The sequence below is a fragment of the Gymnoscopelus braueri genome, assembly GCF_963280865.1.
Source record: "Gymnoscopelus braueri genome assembly, chromosome: 18".
Taxonomy (NCBI): domain Eukaryota; kingdom Metazoa; phylum Chordata; class Actinopteri; order Myctophiformes; family Myctophidae; genus Gymnoscopelus; species Gymnoscopelus braueri.
In genome coordinates, this window is record NC_137618.1 from 26,054,620 (window position 1) to 26,074,029 (window position 19,410).

At 42.8% G+C, this 19,410-nt stretch overlaps 1 protein-coding gene across 2 annotated transcripts in view; it reads right to left on the reverse strand.

Annotated features, from left to right (window-relative positions):
• mao (monoamine oxidase) overlaps positions 1 to 13,903 on the reverse strand; it is a 32,942-nt gene extending 19,039 nt beyond the window's left edge. The window contains exons 1-3 of one of the 2 annotated variants that reach the window (XM_080456941.1): positions 13,793 to 13,903; positions 2,533 to 2,627; positions 2,251 to 2,388 (exon numbers count right to left, since the gene is read on the reverse strand). In XM_080456941.1, the coding sequence (XP_080313067.1) occupies positions 2,251 to 2,388; positions 2,533 to 2,627; positions 13,793 to 13,847 (288 nt within the window). In that variant the 5' untranslated portion in view covers positions 13,848 to 13,903. The remainder of the gene's footprint in view (positions 1 to 2,250; positions 2,389 to 2,532; positions 2,628 to 13,792) is intronic. The other variant, XM_080456942.1, reaches the window with a different exon arrangement.
• Positions 13,904 to 19,410: the final 5,507 nt, after the last annotated feature.

Consider the following 19,410-nt stretch of genomic DNA (forward strand, 5'->3'; position numbering starts at 1 on the left):
AGGAATTTTCATCGGTAGGCTACAATAAGTAGGAATATGTTTGCCTGCAATTGCCTTCACAGATTTGTGGGCGGGGCCTATTTCTTACAAAAAAGCCATATTTCATGAAAGCAACATCCAGCCATACTCAAACTGGAATCGCATTTTGAAGGGCCTATATAGAGCGCACCGCCAAAACCGATTTCACTTCTGCCCATAGGGAGCGCCACAAATGCAAACAGTTGCGCCGTCTGTCGTACAAAACGTATTTCCCCTGCCGCTTCCTCATGTCCTGGTTGCACCCCATGACTGACGCGTGATATTTTTATACAACTAGATTCTGACAAGTCCCGGAAAAGACGCGCTGTGATTGGCCAGTAGTCACTTTGAGTGGCAGTTGGGGCAAACGCTCACCCCAAAACATGATTTACGATTCTGTGCCTATTGGTACAAAACTTGGACGGCGCTGAGTCGGCTCAAGCGAATTTCGCAACGTTCAGCACAGCGACTCGCTCGGCGGTGCCTCTCGTGGCTCAAGTTCACTTCAGACGGCGCGCCTCCGTCACGGTCCAAAACTAAACTTTTTCCGCAAAACAATTGTCTGCGGTTGTAGGAAAAATCTCGAGATTGAAATCTCGTCTAGCGAGACTTCCGGTGGGCACATTCAAGACAATCACGTTGCATAGTGTTCTGTCACTATGAACGTCAGATCTCTCTCTCTCTAAAAAAAAAAGGCTATCAAAATACGCGATCTAGCGCAAGGCCCATAGGCGTGCGTTTTTAGCTGTGGCGGACCCGTAGGACCCTGGCTCCAGCCCCTGAAATGTATCTGCATGTACAATATTAATACCCCACAGTAGCACAAAATCCACATCTGACGTGTGTTATAGTTCATAGTCTATGACTAGACTTGTTTGTGCAAGTTCTGTGAAATACAGTTAGGAAGCAACCTAAAGTATAATAAAGTAAGTACATTTTGCCCTTCACTCATGTACACACACATACACACACAGAAACATGAGCGTGCACACATACAGACACAGGATACAGCTGGCGCCATTAACCAGCCCAGTGATTTACAGTGGGAGCAGGTTGGCTAGGGTACATGGCAGCAACAGTAAGGAAATTGAATCAGGTGCCTGTGTAAAGGACAGTGGTTCGCCCACCCTAATAAGATATGGAGGGAAGAAAAAGAGCCATAAAGAAAGATCTTCGTGTTGCCCTCCTGTTCCCTTTCCCTCTCCTCTCAACCACTCAGAAGAGGAGAAACAACATTAGACAAGCTTCCCCCAGGCAAAGATTGACATCTCCAGTTGCTAGCACCCTGTGCTAATGCTGTGGAAAAGGGGGAGGGGAGGGTAAGACTGGTGAAGAGGCATACTATAGTCAGCCACTGTCGTTTCCATACTATACAGAGAACTACAATCATGGAAAGATGTGTGCTGTTATGAGTTTCACTTGGTATCTTGTCCTCTTGAAGCTTTACTGAGGAGGTGATTAGAGCAGTAGGAGTGCCTCCGTTTTTAATTGAACTTAATGGGTACATTTGCTGATGAAGCAGGTATCATTTCTGCCAACAGTTAATTTTAGAATTCAAACTATTACTGATAAATGTTATAATGTATGCTTGGAGGTCTTAGAGAAAATGTATTGGAGAGTCAACAATTTGGGCATTTAGCTGTCACTCTTATCCAGAGCGACTTACAAAGTGCAAAGTCAGGGTGAGCGCCATAAACCCGAATTAACCAACACCAAGGGGTCGAGGACTTAGAGTGCTAAGAAAACAAGTACAGTATGTGTCACAGAGTAACAGATAAATGCATTCCATGCTCTTGCAGTAGCTACAGTAACAGGCTGGATACATGAATAATTTGTTCATAACTAAGGGTTTTACATGTAGTGTTAAAATACTATCATTCAGAGTTTAAGGAGTCAGGCATGGTTGATAAATTCATAATGTCCTTCCTAGCATACAGGTGAGCACAACAGACCCTAACATGTGTATTTCCTGAACATGGCCATGATGACAAGCAGACAGTTCAGGAAGCTGTGTGTTATCTGCAGAAGATGGTCAGTAGTGACCAGTACGCAACGCCCAAGGCTCAGGGATCTGTCAAGGTCTGACATATGAGTCATTATTCATTGGTATTGGCTTTGGGAAAGGCAAAATCACTTTAAAAATCACAAGGAAGTTGCCCTGTTAGTTATGTCATGTGCAACCGACAAAGGAGATGGTCAAATTTTGCATATCATCCAAAACGACGTACTCACATTAACGTAATGCAGAAGGTTCTCCTGCTCATTGACCTTGTAGGTCTGGACGCCATACTCTTTGGCCAATCGGAGGATGCGGTTCTGTGTGGGCCCGATATAAGCCCCGCCCAGATCGACCCACTTTGTCTCTTTATTCTGCATCAAAACATAGCCAGGACAGAAAACAAAAATAAAACATAAAAATGTGTGTCTTATAGAAAGCTGGAAAATAATAGCGTAGAGTTCTGGACAAAGGAACACAGCAACTGCTTTATGAATACAATGGCTGCTGGCTGTTACCTTTACAGTGAAGGTCCGTCCACCAACCCGATCCCTAGCCTCCAGAACTACAGGATTCAGCCCTTTGGCCTTCAACAGCTTAGCTGCACTCAAACCTGCAGACAGAGAATCAGATGTGAATTACAACAGTATATTTGTCACATACTGTATATTGTTATATATTCTTTCTTTCTTTTTTTCTAACCCTGAGCAAAGGAAAATGGGGGATTAAAAGACAAAAGATGGAGACGTTTTGTTTCATTGTGTGCTTATTTTAGGCTATGTCTTTTGTGTTAGCCTGGTGGTGCTGAGCTTATGATAGAATAGAAGAGTAACATGGCCAGAATAATACTAAGCTACTGGCTAACAAGATTGGAGAAGATTGAAGTAATGTGCGGGAGACATGAGATGGGAGGGAGTATGCAGTGTAGGCTGCAGTACTCTCAGGCACGAGAGGCACACAAGCAGACCAGCTGACCTGCTTATCATGTGAGGAGAGAGAGAGCAATGCAAAGTCTAGGGCAGGGCTTTCACATCTTCACTGACTGACTGACTGACTGACTGAATGACTGACTGGTGGTCTGACATATTTTCCACTCACTGACTTCAGGCAATCCCTTCTTAACTTTAATTCAAGACATTACACAAACACACACCACTGTGTGTGCAACCGCACCCGCACCTGCACTACACACGCGCACACACACACACACACACACGCACACACACACACACACACACACACACACACACACACACACACAAGATTAGCATCGTAAGAGTGGTTCTGTTTTTTGTCAGTCCAGAAGTCATTCAAGAGCCCCCTTCAGTGTGCCAAAATGAGACAGAGGTAGGGCTGTTTACGTACTGTATCAGTATACTGCTTACTGCACGCACACCATGTTGTTTATAATAAATTCGTCTCAGACAGCATTTGTCTCCAAAGACCAACCATGGAACAATTTGAAACACAAACAGAACACAGGGGTCACTTGCAGGAAAGATGGCACAGATGGCAAAAAATTGTGAGGGAGAGAGAGAGAGAGAGAAGCCAAAGAAAAGAAAGGCACAGTATTCTCCTCCACACTTGGAGCTACTCTCTCTCTCAACAGGAGCTCACATCTGTACAAATGTTTTCGCATTCTGCTTCCCCGCTGGTAACCCAGTCCCCCACCACCACCCATTTTCTCCCCTTGCAGATGAAGTCTGGCAGGATTGATATTAGTTTAAGCTCACATTGTCATGTATTACCCAACTTTAGCCTTCCCCTCATCTACAAACACACCCACCCCACCAGGGTCTGGAGAAAGCATTAGGTCCTGGTCAGGAGGCCCCCGCACATCTCCCCCCTCACTAAATTGATGCTATTACTTGTGCTCAACTCAAAAGGTCAGACTCTCTGTCGTCCGACACAAAAGCCTGCTTTCAACTGTCTCCATCTCCTGTTTATGCCCGGCAGCACTCACCTTGGAACAAACAAACAAAGTGACTGCATACTGGGATGTAGCTTTGATCAAAGACACTGATTATATAGAGGTATCATTTTGCTTAAAGCAAACATAATTTAATATGACAAAGGGTGAATTTGAAGCAATTGCCAGTTCAAAGGATGCAGAAGCCTTCCTTTGTTGTTTCCCTTCATTTCGTCAACAGTTATTTCCCTATCACAAGATGAGGGGAAGTATGAGGTGCATGTCTAAGTCAAACATCGGGTAAAATCAGCATGCAGAGACTGTTCCAGTTCCAAAGTTGAGCTGAGGTGAACTGGCAGAGGGAATTGCTATTCAGTTCAGCTCAGTCTACACTGACGCAAAGAAGATAAATCACAGAGACAGTTTGGCTGGGGCATGTGAGTGTTAATTATTATTATCTATTTATTTTTATCAAGGGAGGCTCATAAACAAAGTAGGGAGGCTCATAAACAAAGTAGATTGGTGCTAAAGTTCAGAGAGTAATATGAAAGTATTGGACTGTGCCTGTGGTAACTGCATTTGTCATATTTAATGTTAGAATATCGCTGTAAGAAAAACATTCAGCTGAAAAACGGATCATGCACTGACAGAAACATTACCAGTACCTGTTAAATGTACAGACAGTTCCTTTAAGAAAAAAAACTAAACAAAGAACACTGGGAGAAAAAGAAAATCTGTAGGATTTACAGTATATCATCTGTACCACAGCAGGGCCCCTCAGTTTGGCCTCAGTAGTTTCTACAGATATTGGAAATTGGTAAACACCAATACATTATTTTATGCAACAAACAGCTTATTTATAATAATTAAATTAATCCTTTCCGTGGACTTAAAATCCTTGTTTCATTTGGTGGCCATCTGGAATACCTGTTTGTGTGGGTTGAGACTAAGACGAAGGTGTGCTGTGTAGATCTCAGTTGAGATTGATACTGTGGTCGTTCCTCCGCATAGCCAGCGGTGGAGAACTCCCCTGAAGGCATTACCACAGTATGAGGAAAAGGTCAACCATCCTCTTGTTGCAACTGTGCATGGTCAAAGACCTATTCTGGACAAATGCGGATGTTCATCCTCCTCTCTCTTCCTCTCTCCTCACTCACTCCTTCTCCATGTCCTTTTCCACCACCCATTTACAACAACAACAACCAGCCATCCAAATTCCTTGAAATCACTTGTTCTCACCATCCCAGCTGTTCTTCTCTTTCTCCTTTATTTCTCTCCTGATACCCCCCAAAAGCACCCCCACGGTCCCCATCGCTGCTTCTCTCCAACGCAGCACCTTGGGGCTGTGGTTGACCTAATTCAATTGTCTTGTTTCTCTGAGATATTTGAAAATAGGGGAAAAGAAAACAGATTGCCCCGTCTGCATCTTCTTCACACACACACACACACACCCACATGCGCACACACACGCACACGCACGCATGCTCGCGCGCGCGCGCGCACACACACACACACACACACACACACACACACACACACACACACACACACACACACACACACACACACACACACACACACACACACACACACACACACACACACACACACACACACACACACACACACACACACACACACACACACACACACACACACAGACAATCCTGACATCCTGTGCCTTTTGGTGTTTTGTGTTTATTACTCGAAAATACAGACAGGGAGGACAATCACAACAGTGATGTTGTTTCCCTGACAACAGTAATTGCTAAGATGCAGCCACTTGGCAGGGAGTCCGAGACCAACTGTGCGTGTGCATTTGTGAGTATGTGTGCCAGATATACGTGTACCTAATTATGTATGTTTGTGTGCATCAGGAGGACTCAGGACACAGCATGTGCTCTTTGTTTTCAGATTTCCATTCTTTCAGTGTGAAAAGGCAGATCATCTCTACTAGAGCCTGTGCCTATAGTGACATTTGGCATTACCAGTTCATCTCAGACCACAAACATGAATTATTATTGATCTGGAAAATCCCCCACCTATTTTCAATATCCTCAAAAAGAAACACAATTTCTTTTTACAGCTATGGCAATTGTCTAACGCCTATGAGAGAGAGTCTAACCAATAAATAAAGCAGTTTACGACCGGAATATTTTCCCCCTGTGCATGTATTGTATTGGACGCATTATATAGCAAATGGCAGTCTATCAAGAAAAGATGAAATACAGTGCAGAGAATGAAAATTGTTCTTAAATGTTCAATGTTCTAAAAAGGATTCAATGTTTGAAACTATTGGTCTCAACCGGTGGCAAGTGTTACTTCTGTTCTTGACTAATTCCAAATCGACTGTAAGTTGGTTTTGGCAATACATTATCGAATAATAACATATATAATATAATACATAATATAATATGGGAGTGTTGTAAATCTCTCTCTCTCCCAACAGTAAGTGTAGAAGACATACAGTAGGAGATTTTTTTTAACACTGACCTATCTAAGTGTTGTGATACAAGCCATCTACTACCTGTCTCCCCACTGTCAACCAGCATTCCCTGTTCTTCAATCTCTTACATCATCCATTTTCCCAATCTGTCTCTCACTGGTTTCACTCCTGTGTCTCTTTTACCCTTGAATGCCTAATAGTTCATACTTAGCAACAGGTACCCAACTCAGCAGCCAGGTGAGATGTGACTTGCATCTTTAGCTGTGTCGATCAGCATGTGGGGAATGCCGTCACTCTTGGCTAGTTGTTCAAACAACACCCACAAATCACGCCTGCTACACCAGCACTTTTGAGACAAAATAAACTTTTGACATTTACATTTCCCCTGCCATCTAACTGAACTCACCACCAGAAGGTGATCATTTGACAGTTCAGCCCCTCTCTCCACCCGAGCGTCCAAAACATGGGGCCTCAAATCAGATGATACAATTACAAAATCGATCATTGACCTTCAGCCTAGGTTGCTCTGGTACCATGTACACTTATGAGTAGGGATGTTCGATATTGACTTTTGTACCGATAACCGATATACCGATATTGTCCAACTCCTAATTTCCGATACCGATATCTACCGATACCGATATATGCAGGCTTTTTCACCAAAAGTCAACTAATTGTCAGGTAACAACATCACATGTCTAATAAAATAAAATAGCTATAATATCAATATAATATCTAATAAATCTAATATAATACAGTGATGTTGTTAGGTTTTCAATAAAGTGAGTCCCGGGGCTCAATGGTGGTCATATGAATGAGTCCCACTAATCTTAGATTAGATGTTGGCCTATTTGACAGTGCAGAAGCATAATTGCTTTGATGCCTATAACATTAACGAGCGTCAGCTGGACACAGACACACACACGCCTGCCTTCTGCAGTGCTCTAATTTGAAAGTGACTGGTCAGTCTCATTTCTCTGCAAAAGGCCTTGAATATGATGGAATATGATTAAGGGTTACTGTGATTATGATAAGCTCACATATTACATTGTTATGATAATATCGGACATCCCTACTTATGAGCATCCTTATGTTCAAACATGGTGCATGATAACAAAACTATGCCTAACCCATACCTCACAAAAACGCATGTGCAGTGAGTGCACATAATATATATATATATATATATGTCTTGTGTTTTTCTTATATTATAGGAAAAACACAAGACATAACCAAGAAAAGAGGGAAGGGACAAGCATTAGGGTCTCGGTGTATTTCCCTTGCAGGACACACACATGACAGGGACACAAGAAACATCAGACAACTGAAAAGAATCAGGGCCCTAAAAGGCTGCGTATTGATCCAGAGGGTGAGACATTTACAAGGGCCACTGCAATCACATTTACCCAGCCTCATGTTGTCAGGATGGAGACACTGATTGGCTGCTTAGAGGCAACAAACGAAACAGCGCAGCTGAAAAACAATTACATGGCTTGCAATTCAGCGTAAGAAAAAGACAGGGAGAGACAACGAGAGAGAAAGGGAGAGGGAGAGTAAAACTGCTTTCTCAGGGTGTAATTTCCAGGATCTTGAGGAAATAGTTTTGTAAAAGTGAATATGCCGTTTTATTGGCTTGGTGTAACGCGGATTCGGACCCGGGTCTCCCGTGTGGAAAGCCAACAGCTTAACCATTAAGCCAAAGGGAATTCCCCATGGCTCAGGGGAGATATCGTCACCTTGCTAAACTAATGGCCTAAGTAATGGAAAAAATGTTTTTTTTGTTTAGTGTTTTTGCCTAAGTCAGCTCCTCATGACACTGACCACCTCTGGTAAAACCGCCCATCTCCTAATTGAAAAGTATCATGCTGTTCACTCCCCTTTTAGTATAATGGCCTAACTCCCTAGTGTGACTTAGGCCAAAGTAGGACTTTTTTTCCTCACAAAATATGGTTTTGTGACTTATTTACTGATTTAGGCCATTAAAAAAAAGTCAGATTTTATCCTATTTAAACCTATTTAAATCTCTTATGTTACATAACTGACAGACAGTGTTATTTCTATGTAAAGAGTCATAATTTGTTATAAACATTTTGGGTGAAATGATTAAGAAATATCATATAATTTTGTTTTGGATCAGTTATTTATTTTTCCTGAAAAACTTAAAAAAATGACATAGGCCATTAGTTTAGCAAGGCGACGATATTAGACTTTCAGGCCATCATGCTGAGGTTGTGAGCCACTCTGCTACATTGGCATCATACTGGATCGATGCAAATATTTCTCTGTTCCTCCACGATCACATCAAACCAAATCAAACCAAATCAAATAGTTGTGTGCGCACCAACATCTGGGACATGCCAACATTACAATGGTACAATGTGGAACACACAGGATCTGTGTTTAAATGAGTGTTCGGACAAAGTAACTTTGATGGACAGGCTAGCTGGCAGGCAGCAGAGATAAACAGAGCCAACGGTTATCACCCAACACCTGTTTCAAATCAAAACACATCCCACATGGACAGCAATGAAGCCTTTTATGATGCCAGTTGTGCACATATCTACCAAGCTACCTGTGCCTTTCAAGCAAGCCAATATTAGCATTATGAGTATTATGACAGCTGAATACAATCTGACATTTCTCACAGCTCCATTTAACATGCACAAAGACACAAACACAGTCATCGACATCTAGACATAGACACACATACAGTATGCATGCATGCAGAAAACTCAAACAAACACATCTAATGAGTATATTATGGCATTAAGCTGGTAGTTTTTCTTGTTTAAACAGCTGGACAGAGAAAGCTCTATTTCAGGATCGCTGCCTGGCTGGTGGTAATTAGGTTGGCTGCCAGAAAATCCCCAATGAGGCTGAGTTCACCTTCTCTTGTGGCAGAGAGGTGAGAGTGTGTACACAAGACTCAATGGGTTCACCGGCGATTACAGGTCAAATGTTGGAGCATTAATAGTTCAACTCAATGACTGAAAACATTTAAACAGATCTAATATGTAGGTGATGTTAGAATAGGCCTACCTTTAGATTTAGGAACAGCAATTGTGTGTGTGTGTGTTGTGTGTGTGTGTGTGTGTGTGTGTGTGTGTGTGTGTGTGTGTGTGTGTGTGTGTGTGTGTGTGTGTGTGTGTGTGTGTGTGTGTGTGTGTGTGTGTGTGTGTGTGTGTGTGTGTGTGTGTGTGTGTGTGTGTGTGTGTGTGTGTGTGTGTCAGCGCTCCCTGACTTCTTTCCAGGCTTCTAAATACTGGTGCTTTGAAGAACGGGAACGTACATAACACTGGCACTACGGCGGTGACACACAGGTATGCGCATAAACACACCCTGAGAAGCATTAGCCCAGACGAACACAATCTACACACACAGCAGTACCACAAAGTTGACCACTTTCAACCTGGCATTTTCAAGGATTTCAGAAAATAGATCTACAAGGCAACGCATCACATCATGACACATTGTGAGCTTGTGGATCAGCTATTTTTGCCATAGGACACCATCGTACAGCAAAGTATAAATGCTTAAACCATTTCCAAATGTTATATTACCCAGTGCATGTAATCTATTACAGTTTTTCCCCCTCTACAAACATGCTTGAGTACACAAGAGTGGGCAACACGATGCTGGTCCAAAAATCTGGCCTCACTTTCCCTCTGCAAGCGGAAACACAAATGGGTATTTGGCAAAGTCGACGTGTTGGAAAATGCACTCAGCCGTGCCGACCTGCAGTTTCTATTGAGCATGTTGCAATTACATAGTCATTTAACTTTAATACAGATTTCAACTGGGTAAAGGTCTTTGGAGAAGAGGAATCCAGCTGCGTTTATAGACCCGTGGCCCAGTGAGTGCAGCCAACTACCCTCAATCATCTCCTGCTGCTACGGTGGATTGATGTGAACTGTGTTGCACAATCGCATACATCTGTACGCTGTAAAATTCAGGGTGTTCATTTAACTTTGAGTTTACTCTGAGTTAAATTAACACTCAGGATTTTGCCATGTAGAATGCTTTTCCACCAGTAAAAGTGTGTTTCTGAGTGCAAAAAGGAGGGCTCACAACTCTTGTTGAATGCTCCGTGCAAATTTGATTTAAACATAACCACGTACCGATCCCTCTCACATCTTCATCAGGCAAAAAAAACCTGACGAAGATCCAAGAGGGATCAAACCTGGTTATGTTTAAATCTAATTTGTACGGAGCATTCAACAAGAGTTGCGAGCCTTCCTTTTTAAATTCAACTTCTGTGTTTGCGGTTTACCTCGGCACCAAGGAAAGGGGGGGAAATGTATCACAAACAAGTGTGTGTGTGTGTGTGTGTGTGTGTGTGTGTGTGGGGGGGGGGGGAGGCTAGACCTTCCTACAAGTCAAGTGATGGAACCTCCCTACTTGTGTTTGTTATTACTATCTCTTCCCTTCTCTTTCCACAGCCTCTGCTGACTCACCATTCAATATCACTCCAACCACTTATTTCCCTCCCTCACTTCTCCATTCTCAGCTCCTCAACACATACACCATTTCTCTGAAGAGTTTCCACCGTCACAGTTATTGAGACAGAACAGGAGGATAGGGTTTCTCCTCCACTCCACTGCCGTTCCACTTCTTATTATATCTTGTTTTGCACTCTTCTCCCTTTTTCCTCTACTACCCCCTCCTCCTTCAGCATCCCTCCTTCTTCCCTGCCGGTGTTTGGTAACGGGCTGTCAGAAGTGTTTAGTGTTCTGGGAAAGTGGTGGCTCGCCCTTAAGGCCATGGCAGCCCTACTGGCTGGTGACTGGCTGAGTTGACAATTGCATTAGCAAACAAGAATAGAGCAACATCTCTCTGCAGAAAAGAGAGAGAGGGACAGAGAGAGAGAGAGAGAGAGAGAGAGAGAGAGAGAGAGAGAATAACAGCGTAACAGAGAAAGAAAGGGAGAGATAGACCCCCCTCATCCCTGCCAACGTTTCTCATCTGTCATTTGATTGGACGACAGTAAATGTAATATGTGGACCTCATCGTCACCCAGTGAAGGGCACCTGTTTGGTCAAATGGTGTAATTACAACGTCCTAATGTGACACTCGTGGCAGGACATAGGACGGTGTGGGACGGGGCGGGGACAAGGTAGGGGGTGATGCGTGTTTTCAGGACATTATATATAGAATTAACATTTATTGGGTAACATCATGTGTTTGGCCATCTGACTGAAATTCAAGCTGGCACTGACCTATTTTACTGACTGTGTGACAGGCAGACAACCAGAGGGTCAATGGAAGTGTCTTGTCTTAGGGCTGCGTCCCAGGAGTTCAACCGCTGTCAGGCATCACATAAGGTAAAAGAATAGCAGTCAACCCTGAAAGGCACCTAGATTCTACACACCTTTCACCTGAACGCCCATCCCTTCAATTATAAAAAGCGTCATACTGGTACCCAAATTGTCTATGTGGAAACTGGAATATTACAGGGTCAGGGTAAAGAACTATGTACTATGCATACAGTGACTTTTCTTTCTCACCAGACTGCAACTTCACACCATAATCTTTGCATTCGTCTTTGGTCTACCTAGGTACCAGAGCCACAGGAAAGGTGTTTGCCGACATTAGTTCAGTGGATTAGTTCATGTACTCTTTACCCCATCACTTGCCAAGGGATTTGCATTCTATTCTCCTCTTATATTTGATATACTATGTATAATCATGTGTTATTTCCCAAATGTACACTTTGTTCTTTACAATAGTCTATAAGTCAGTACTCTATGAGATAGACTCACAAGTCAGTCTCTAAAAGCTTCACTCAACTAGAGACTGAGGACAATCTCCCAGCTTTTGTTGTTAAAACTAGATGGAAACAGTTACAGAGTAAAAAAAGATTGCAGAACCATTAGGCTCAGTATAGACAGAGATCTCCGATCGTCTTGCAACGCAAGACTAACTGAGATTACTTGAATGTGAGGTCTTTCGAGGGACGAGCTGTGAGATATAAACAGTCTTCCTGGGTACAGAGGTCAGACAAGTTTTCCTCTTATCGTATACAGTATGTTCTCAGTCAGTGCTCAGTCTGTTTACTTTTCCCTTTCCAGGAATGCTGTACTTCCCTCTGCCCAGGAAGCGATTTAACCAACATTAAAGGGATAGTTCAGCCCCAAAATGACTTTTTTTCTATCGATAAGTCACTCCATGGATGGAGACTTGAATTCATGGATATTTTTGGGGTTTCGTCGCATTCCTAGCCAATAATCTGATGACCGGCAGCAGTTCCGGTAGGAGACACAAAGAGTCTCCCTTGTCTCCTACCGGAACCGCTGCCTACCCGTCTGCTGAATTTATTGGCTTAGGAATGCGACGAAACCCCAAAAATACCCATGAATTCAAGTCTCCATCCATGGAGTGACTTAACGATAGAAAACTTTTAGGTGAACTATCCCTTTAAGTTCATGCTTTCACCTTGATGCCATATGCCATTCCCTAGCAACCAGGAGGTAGCAGTCAAATGGTCATTGATGTTAAATGTGTCTGTTTTTCTGTGCAGTCTATTTATGTGATTGAAGGAAATATGGTCATGATAGGTAAACACTAAGCAATAAATGAAAAACGAATCCACCCGCTTTTTTGTGACGAATTGGAAGACATTGCAGCCATCATATTTATATATCTATATACATCTATATATTGAGAGAGACAGTAGAAAAATATTTGACCTGTTCCACAATGTTCACTCATTAGGAACTGGCCACCACCTCTCATAATAGCCCAGATCTTATTGTCTAGCATTACGAGTTTGAGGTAGAATATCATATATATATTATGAAATAATAGTTTTTTTTTTGTATGAGGTCAACATCAGTCAGTCACCTACAGGTGCGACAATTACAATTGTCACCTGACACAAGTCAGATGTTACACTGACTGACACTCGTGAGTTACAGGCTACTCGTGAGATAATATGGTTTCACGGAAGGGACGTGCAACGCAAACACAGCGTGGGGAAGGCAGGCGTAACCTCCTTCGTTAAGTAAAAGACTTATTTAGTCTCCTGGGACAAAACAAAAATAAACCTCTTCCATTTCATGCAGAAGTCTGTCTGATAGTAACATTGTGGCGCGCAAATGATACACAGAGCGTATGTGTATCATTTGCGAGCAACAATGTTACAAATATCGTGGGTGCCGGGCAACAGTTGTCACCTTATATAAAGAGCATCAGCTGCTAGTGCTCACTGTAGCAGCAGCACTGACAGGCCACTATAAATCCTCACAATAGCAATATTCACTTCAATAATTTGCCTCAGCCCTCTGTGAAGCATTTAAATGCTTTGGCAACGGCACTGCACCCCTAATTTAAGTTTTCTTTGTATTGGCTTCTGGGAGAATAGCCCTTTTGGGACTAACATATTAAAATAAATATATATAAATAGGTGTTTTGCAAATGTACCTACCTGATATTCCTCCCCCGACCACTATCACGTCGTACGTGTTGTTGAGGTCTGTCATGGTGTTGCTCTCGGGTCTTCCCTGGCTGCTGTCCTGTCCGCTCGCCTAGCTTCGCTTGCCGCTGAACGCAATGCAACGCACAGGGTCTCATCTGGTATCAAAATATAGACAATATATCCCATAGGCGGAAAGGACGAGCGGAGTGTGATTGGTTAGTTGGCTGTCAGGCAACCGCTGGTGATTGACAGCATATTTCACACTATATACCTGTACACACAGGTGTGGTACAACGTACATCAGAGCGATAATATAGCTCACGAGTGTCATGTCAGGGCATATCTGACTTGACTGGTTATCATTCTATGTGTACAATTAATTTACTCACAGTAGCTTTATTGTCCATAGGCTATTTATGCAACACACACACACATGCACGCACGCACGCACGCACGCACACACGCCTATGCGCATGCGCGCACACACACACACACACACACACACACACACACACACACACACACACACACACACACACACACACACACACACACACACACACACACACACAGACAGACAGACAGACAGACAGACAGACAGACAGACAGACAGATAGATACGGGATACTGTAGATAGATAGATCAATTAGATAGATAGATAGATAGATAGATAGATAGATAGATATAGGACATAATATCCTGTGTGGATAGCTACCATATACAATAATCTGGCTGATCTGATTGTTTATGTACACAGTATACATTCATAAACCTATTTACATTTACTGTACATCTATACTACTGTAGTATATTACTACACATTTATATTAAATAAGCTCATAACATGTGAATCCCAGGTGGTCCAAGTGTGGAGAGCCAAGCAAGAACCCTAAATCTCCTTTGGTTTTTAGTACTTTATTCCTAATCCCATATGTTACTTAACCTGTTTACTCCTCTTATAATAATAATAATAATAATAATACTTATTATTATTATTATTATATAGTTGTATTGTATCTATTTTTTCTGTGGGGCCTTTCTGTCCTGTGTTTCATACAACAGTACTGCCGTGACAACAACATTTCCCTTGTGGGATCAATAAATCTATAGGCTTAAATTCCATTGATTGGACTGCACCTAGTGTTCTGTCTCTCCTTTCTCTGTTTTGTTCTACTTTACTTCCTGCTGTCAAGTATATTCTTACAGCCACTTCCACACCATTTTGTGACAGTGATCTGTCCGAATCTGTCCCTTTATTAAGCCTCTGCCTAAAAGACATTTATGTTGCTGAGCTGTGATTGAATGATTGGTGTAACAGTGTCAGTGTTGTGTCAGCTGAACTGTGTAGTTTTCCTTCAAAGATCTCTTTATGTCTGTACTGCACCAGCAACCTACATTCACCTGCTTGCCATGCCTTGGGTAGTAATATCGATAGTAGTTGTCACGCCCAAATAAGATGCAAACAAGCAGATGAAACAATCTGTCATGACAGAGGCTCTGGGTGTGACTTTATACTATGGCGATGGCTGATTTAGGGTACGTCACACATGCTGGACTGAGGGGAGTAGTCAACACAGGTCAAGGAATATGTCACACTGCTGCGTTGGCTTCAACTTCAACATTGTTTAACTCCACGTGACGGCACGTGACATGTCAACGCGCTGCAACCAGAAGCTACACTCCTTCACTTGCATAGAATGGAAGTGAACAGGATGCATCTGTCGCGCATGTGTGGCCCGTTCTTACTGTAGCTCAAGTCAGTTGTATGACCATGCCCTTATCCTGTGTGTGTGCATTGATTAGTTTGATGCACAACAGGTGAGTTCCTGCCACACCCAGCTCAGGGTCCAATTAGAAAAGCACGCTTCTCAGAGTGCAAATCCCCACCCGGACAGGTTACCAACCCAAGGCTGTGTCAGTTGTGGGATGCAGCTGTCTGGACACGAGGAAGCTGCAGGGGAAATAGAGTTTGTACATCAGACGGTGCAACTGGTCGTGTTTGAAGTGGAAGTGGTTTTGGAGGTACACTAGAAGCCCCAATACATGCAAATCCAACTTGGGTATGAAATGTTGCATTCATGATACTAGGCACCGGCCTACTTGGGAACGATGCAAGTCGAGAACGATTAAAGTTGGAAATGCAGCCTCCAACCAGTTATGCAATACCCGTTGTCAGAGTACCCATCTGTTTGTCTGTGCCTCTTTTATGCCCATATATGGATATTTCTGCATCTGTCTGTCTATGTCCCTTTTATGCCCATAGGCTAATATGGAGTTCCATGTCAGGCATGCCCAAATATGGAGTCCAGGCCAATATTCCAGGCCAGTATTATGATAGTAGTCATATTGAGGACATCAGGGTACTCCATACAATGGGGATTTGCGGATTTATCTATATATTTTTTGTACCCGTCTGTCTGTCTGCCTGTGTCCCAATTGTGCTCATATGGAGATCCCTGGTGGCTCTGATGCCATGATGCATATGGTCTCTTCGAAATCCGTAAAAGTTCAATTGTTTGCGCGCGCGCGCACGCACGCGCACGCGCGCACGCACGCGCACGCACGCACGCACGCACGCACGCACGCACGCACGCACGCACGCACGCACGCACGCACGCACGCACGCACGCACGCGCGCGGGCACACACACACACACACACACATTGATTGCATCAATATTATATTTTGTCAAATATATAATTATTAGTGCAAATGTAAACCTCTATGTCAGCTGTTGCCAGATATTCTTAAATATGTGTTCTGCCTGAAGTAAGCACATTTGTACTAAAATTAGTCAACTGGGATTTTGACTTTTGGGTGTCCTTCTATAAAATCTATAGAATCTTCTATAAAAACACAACATTTGCACATAGATGTTTGCACAAACCAACTATTGCCAACCTGATAATGTTTGTTTCTACGAGGTCCTAATGTAGGCATATCATATGTCAAATTTGTGCATATGCAATTAACTGCTCATTTTGCAGTAATATCTCCACCAGCGGTTGCCTGACAACCTATAGCCAATCACAGCACATCCGTCGATCCGGGCAATGGGATCTGTCTAGACTACCATCGGCCAGGCTGTCCTCTAGACTCCGCCTATAGTATTTCTTGGTCATGGGGGCTTATAAAATATAATCAACATGACACCGTGACCGGTCTACTTTTTATTGGACTTTGTACCTATTTGGCTTGAAGAATGGTACTTCATCAAAGTCTGGACGTAGAAGTCCAGCTGTTAATGTGCCATATATTATTCTTAATCATTCTTACCGCTCAGATATTCAAGAGATTATTGTCACAAGGATGTACGACCTCCAAAGGCTCCACTATTAGATTAGCTACACATTATTACAATACACCAGTTAAAGACCTCGAGCCTTTCTCTTGTCAATAAAAAAAGTCTTCACTACCAGGCTACTAATCAAACGAACACCAAACATTACCACAGAAAACAGGCCAGCTCTGCTTTAAAGGATCACAGTGGAAATAAGCTCTTGAGCTTTTTGTGTTTTATCCTTTTAACAGATTTGTCAATATAAACAAATCAATCAATCAACTCTCCAGCATAATGTTGGTAATGACGGTGTCAGGTTTATAGTCTATGCAGAATTGACAAGGTCTACAAAATTAAACAGGCTTGCATAATGTGAATGGTTTACCTGAAAGACATTTATAATTCAAATAAGCATTTTGCAGTTTCTGTTGCCCCCTTGTGGATGGTGAGAAACAGCAAAAAAATTATAGGCTTGGGCAGAGTGTAATAGGCACTGTTCTTACTACTAGACTACACACCAGCTTAGGGAGTATTTCAATGAAAAAGTGATATCTAGCAAATGTGTCGCAACAATACATACGCACAGTAGTAATAATAATCCTGCTTTGATCTAATTTATTAGGTAAGCTAATAAAATCCCATGATAGTAGCACACTCTGTCTTCTCTGACTGGACGGTCTGGACCTTGGGCAGTGTGGAAAAAACTGAGGAAATGGACGGGTGGGGGCTGGAGTGGGTAGTCTGTACTGATTGAAGGCCATATATCTGTCTTCAGTGCAGATATGGTTATTGTTGGCAGTGAATCTACGATAGGCCTAGCCACGAAGAGAGTGTGGAAATCTGACATGGTAGATGAGCTCAAGAGGCAGCTGTTCGCGGCTACAGTAGAACCAGTACTACTGTACAGGGCAGAGACATGGATGTTCACAGTACAGCCGGAAAAGTCCCTTCTCGTCTACACAAGAATGCTATGAACGGCACTTGATTGATGTCACATGGGTCGACCGTCGGCCATAAGAACGTGGACCTCTACGGAGGCCTCCCACGGGTCACAGACAAGGTCAGGGAGAGAAGGATGAGGCTGGCTGGGCACTGTGTCAAGCACCCGGAACTGGTGGTGAGTAAACTGACACTGTTGGAGCCGACCCAAGGCACAGCTAGGAGGGGTGATGTTATGTAGACACACCGCGGCGTGCTCCAGACCTAATGCTGGATAGGAGGGAGTGGAGGGCAGAGAGCCAGGAGTCCCAAGTTGATGTCGGCTAGTCAGCACTCTTGCATCGCTTCACATTACATCGCATCCTGATAGGCCTACAAATTTCATTTGGTCATAATTACAACATACCAAGGTATAGTCTCCAATCATGTTTATTGGGAATGAACGCTGGAATGGTGTTGACCTACTGTAAGTTTCCTGCCAGGACAGCATTTCAGAGTTACATTTATGACATAAGAGATTGACTTAAAGCAAGAAGTTCCTGGGTTTTAACCTGACTAGGGCTCGTCTATTAATCTTCAATAAGTCTTTAATTAAATGGCATCTATGAAAAACATACAACCAACAGGCCAAGTTGCCTCAGTCCTATGAAAAGTATTTACAGTGCGGCCTTGAGAATTAGATGCAATTATACTTTAATTAAATAATTAAATGTAATCTTAAAGACAATAATACATTAGCCTGGTAAACCACCCCGCTTGCGAGAATTCACAACAGCCAATCAGCGTCTGTCAATCACAGGGCCCAGGGCGCAGACGCTTGTTGGCTCTTCCACTTTTTGGTTACTACAAAACGTCCACCTAGCGCTTGGGACCAGACTGGACTCAAGATAATGTGAATTCACGCGACCGGGATGGTTTACCTGGCTAACAATACATAGGCCTACTACAGATATATAAAAATGTCCAGTTCTAACCCAGACCCAATTCCCAAAAGAAAAGGGTTCTAGTATTACTTACAAGTTTCAATTAAATGTAATATGTTAGCTTGTAGATCTGCTATTTTCAAAAGATGTGTATACATTTTGAACTTGTGAAATGGAATTTATATTGGAAAGTATATTTTGATGCCAATACTTTTGTACTTTTACGCAAGTACATTTTGAATTCCGGACATTTACTTGTAACAGAGTATTTATACACTGCAGTATTGATACTTTTACTTAAGTAAAACATTTGCGTACTTTTTCAACCACTGCCTATGTGGACACACTGCGGTGTGACAGTGGAGCTAGCAACACTGCAGAACTCCTGACCCTGATGCTGGATAGGAGGCGGTGGAGGCCGGAGATCTAGGAATGCCGAGTTGGTATCGGATAAACTGCACCCTCGCATAGCATCATCGCATATT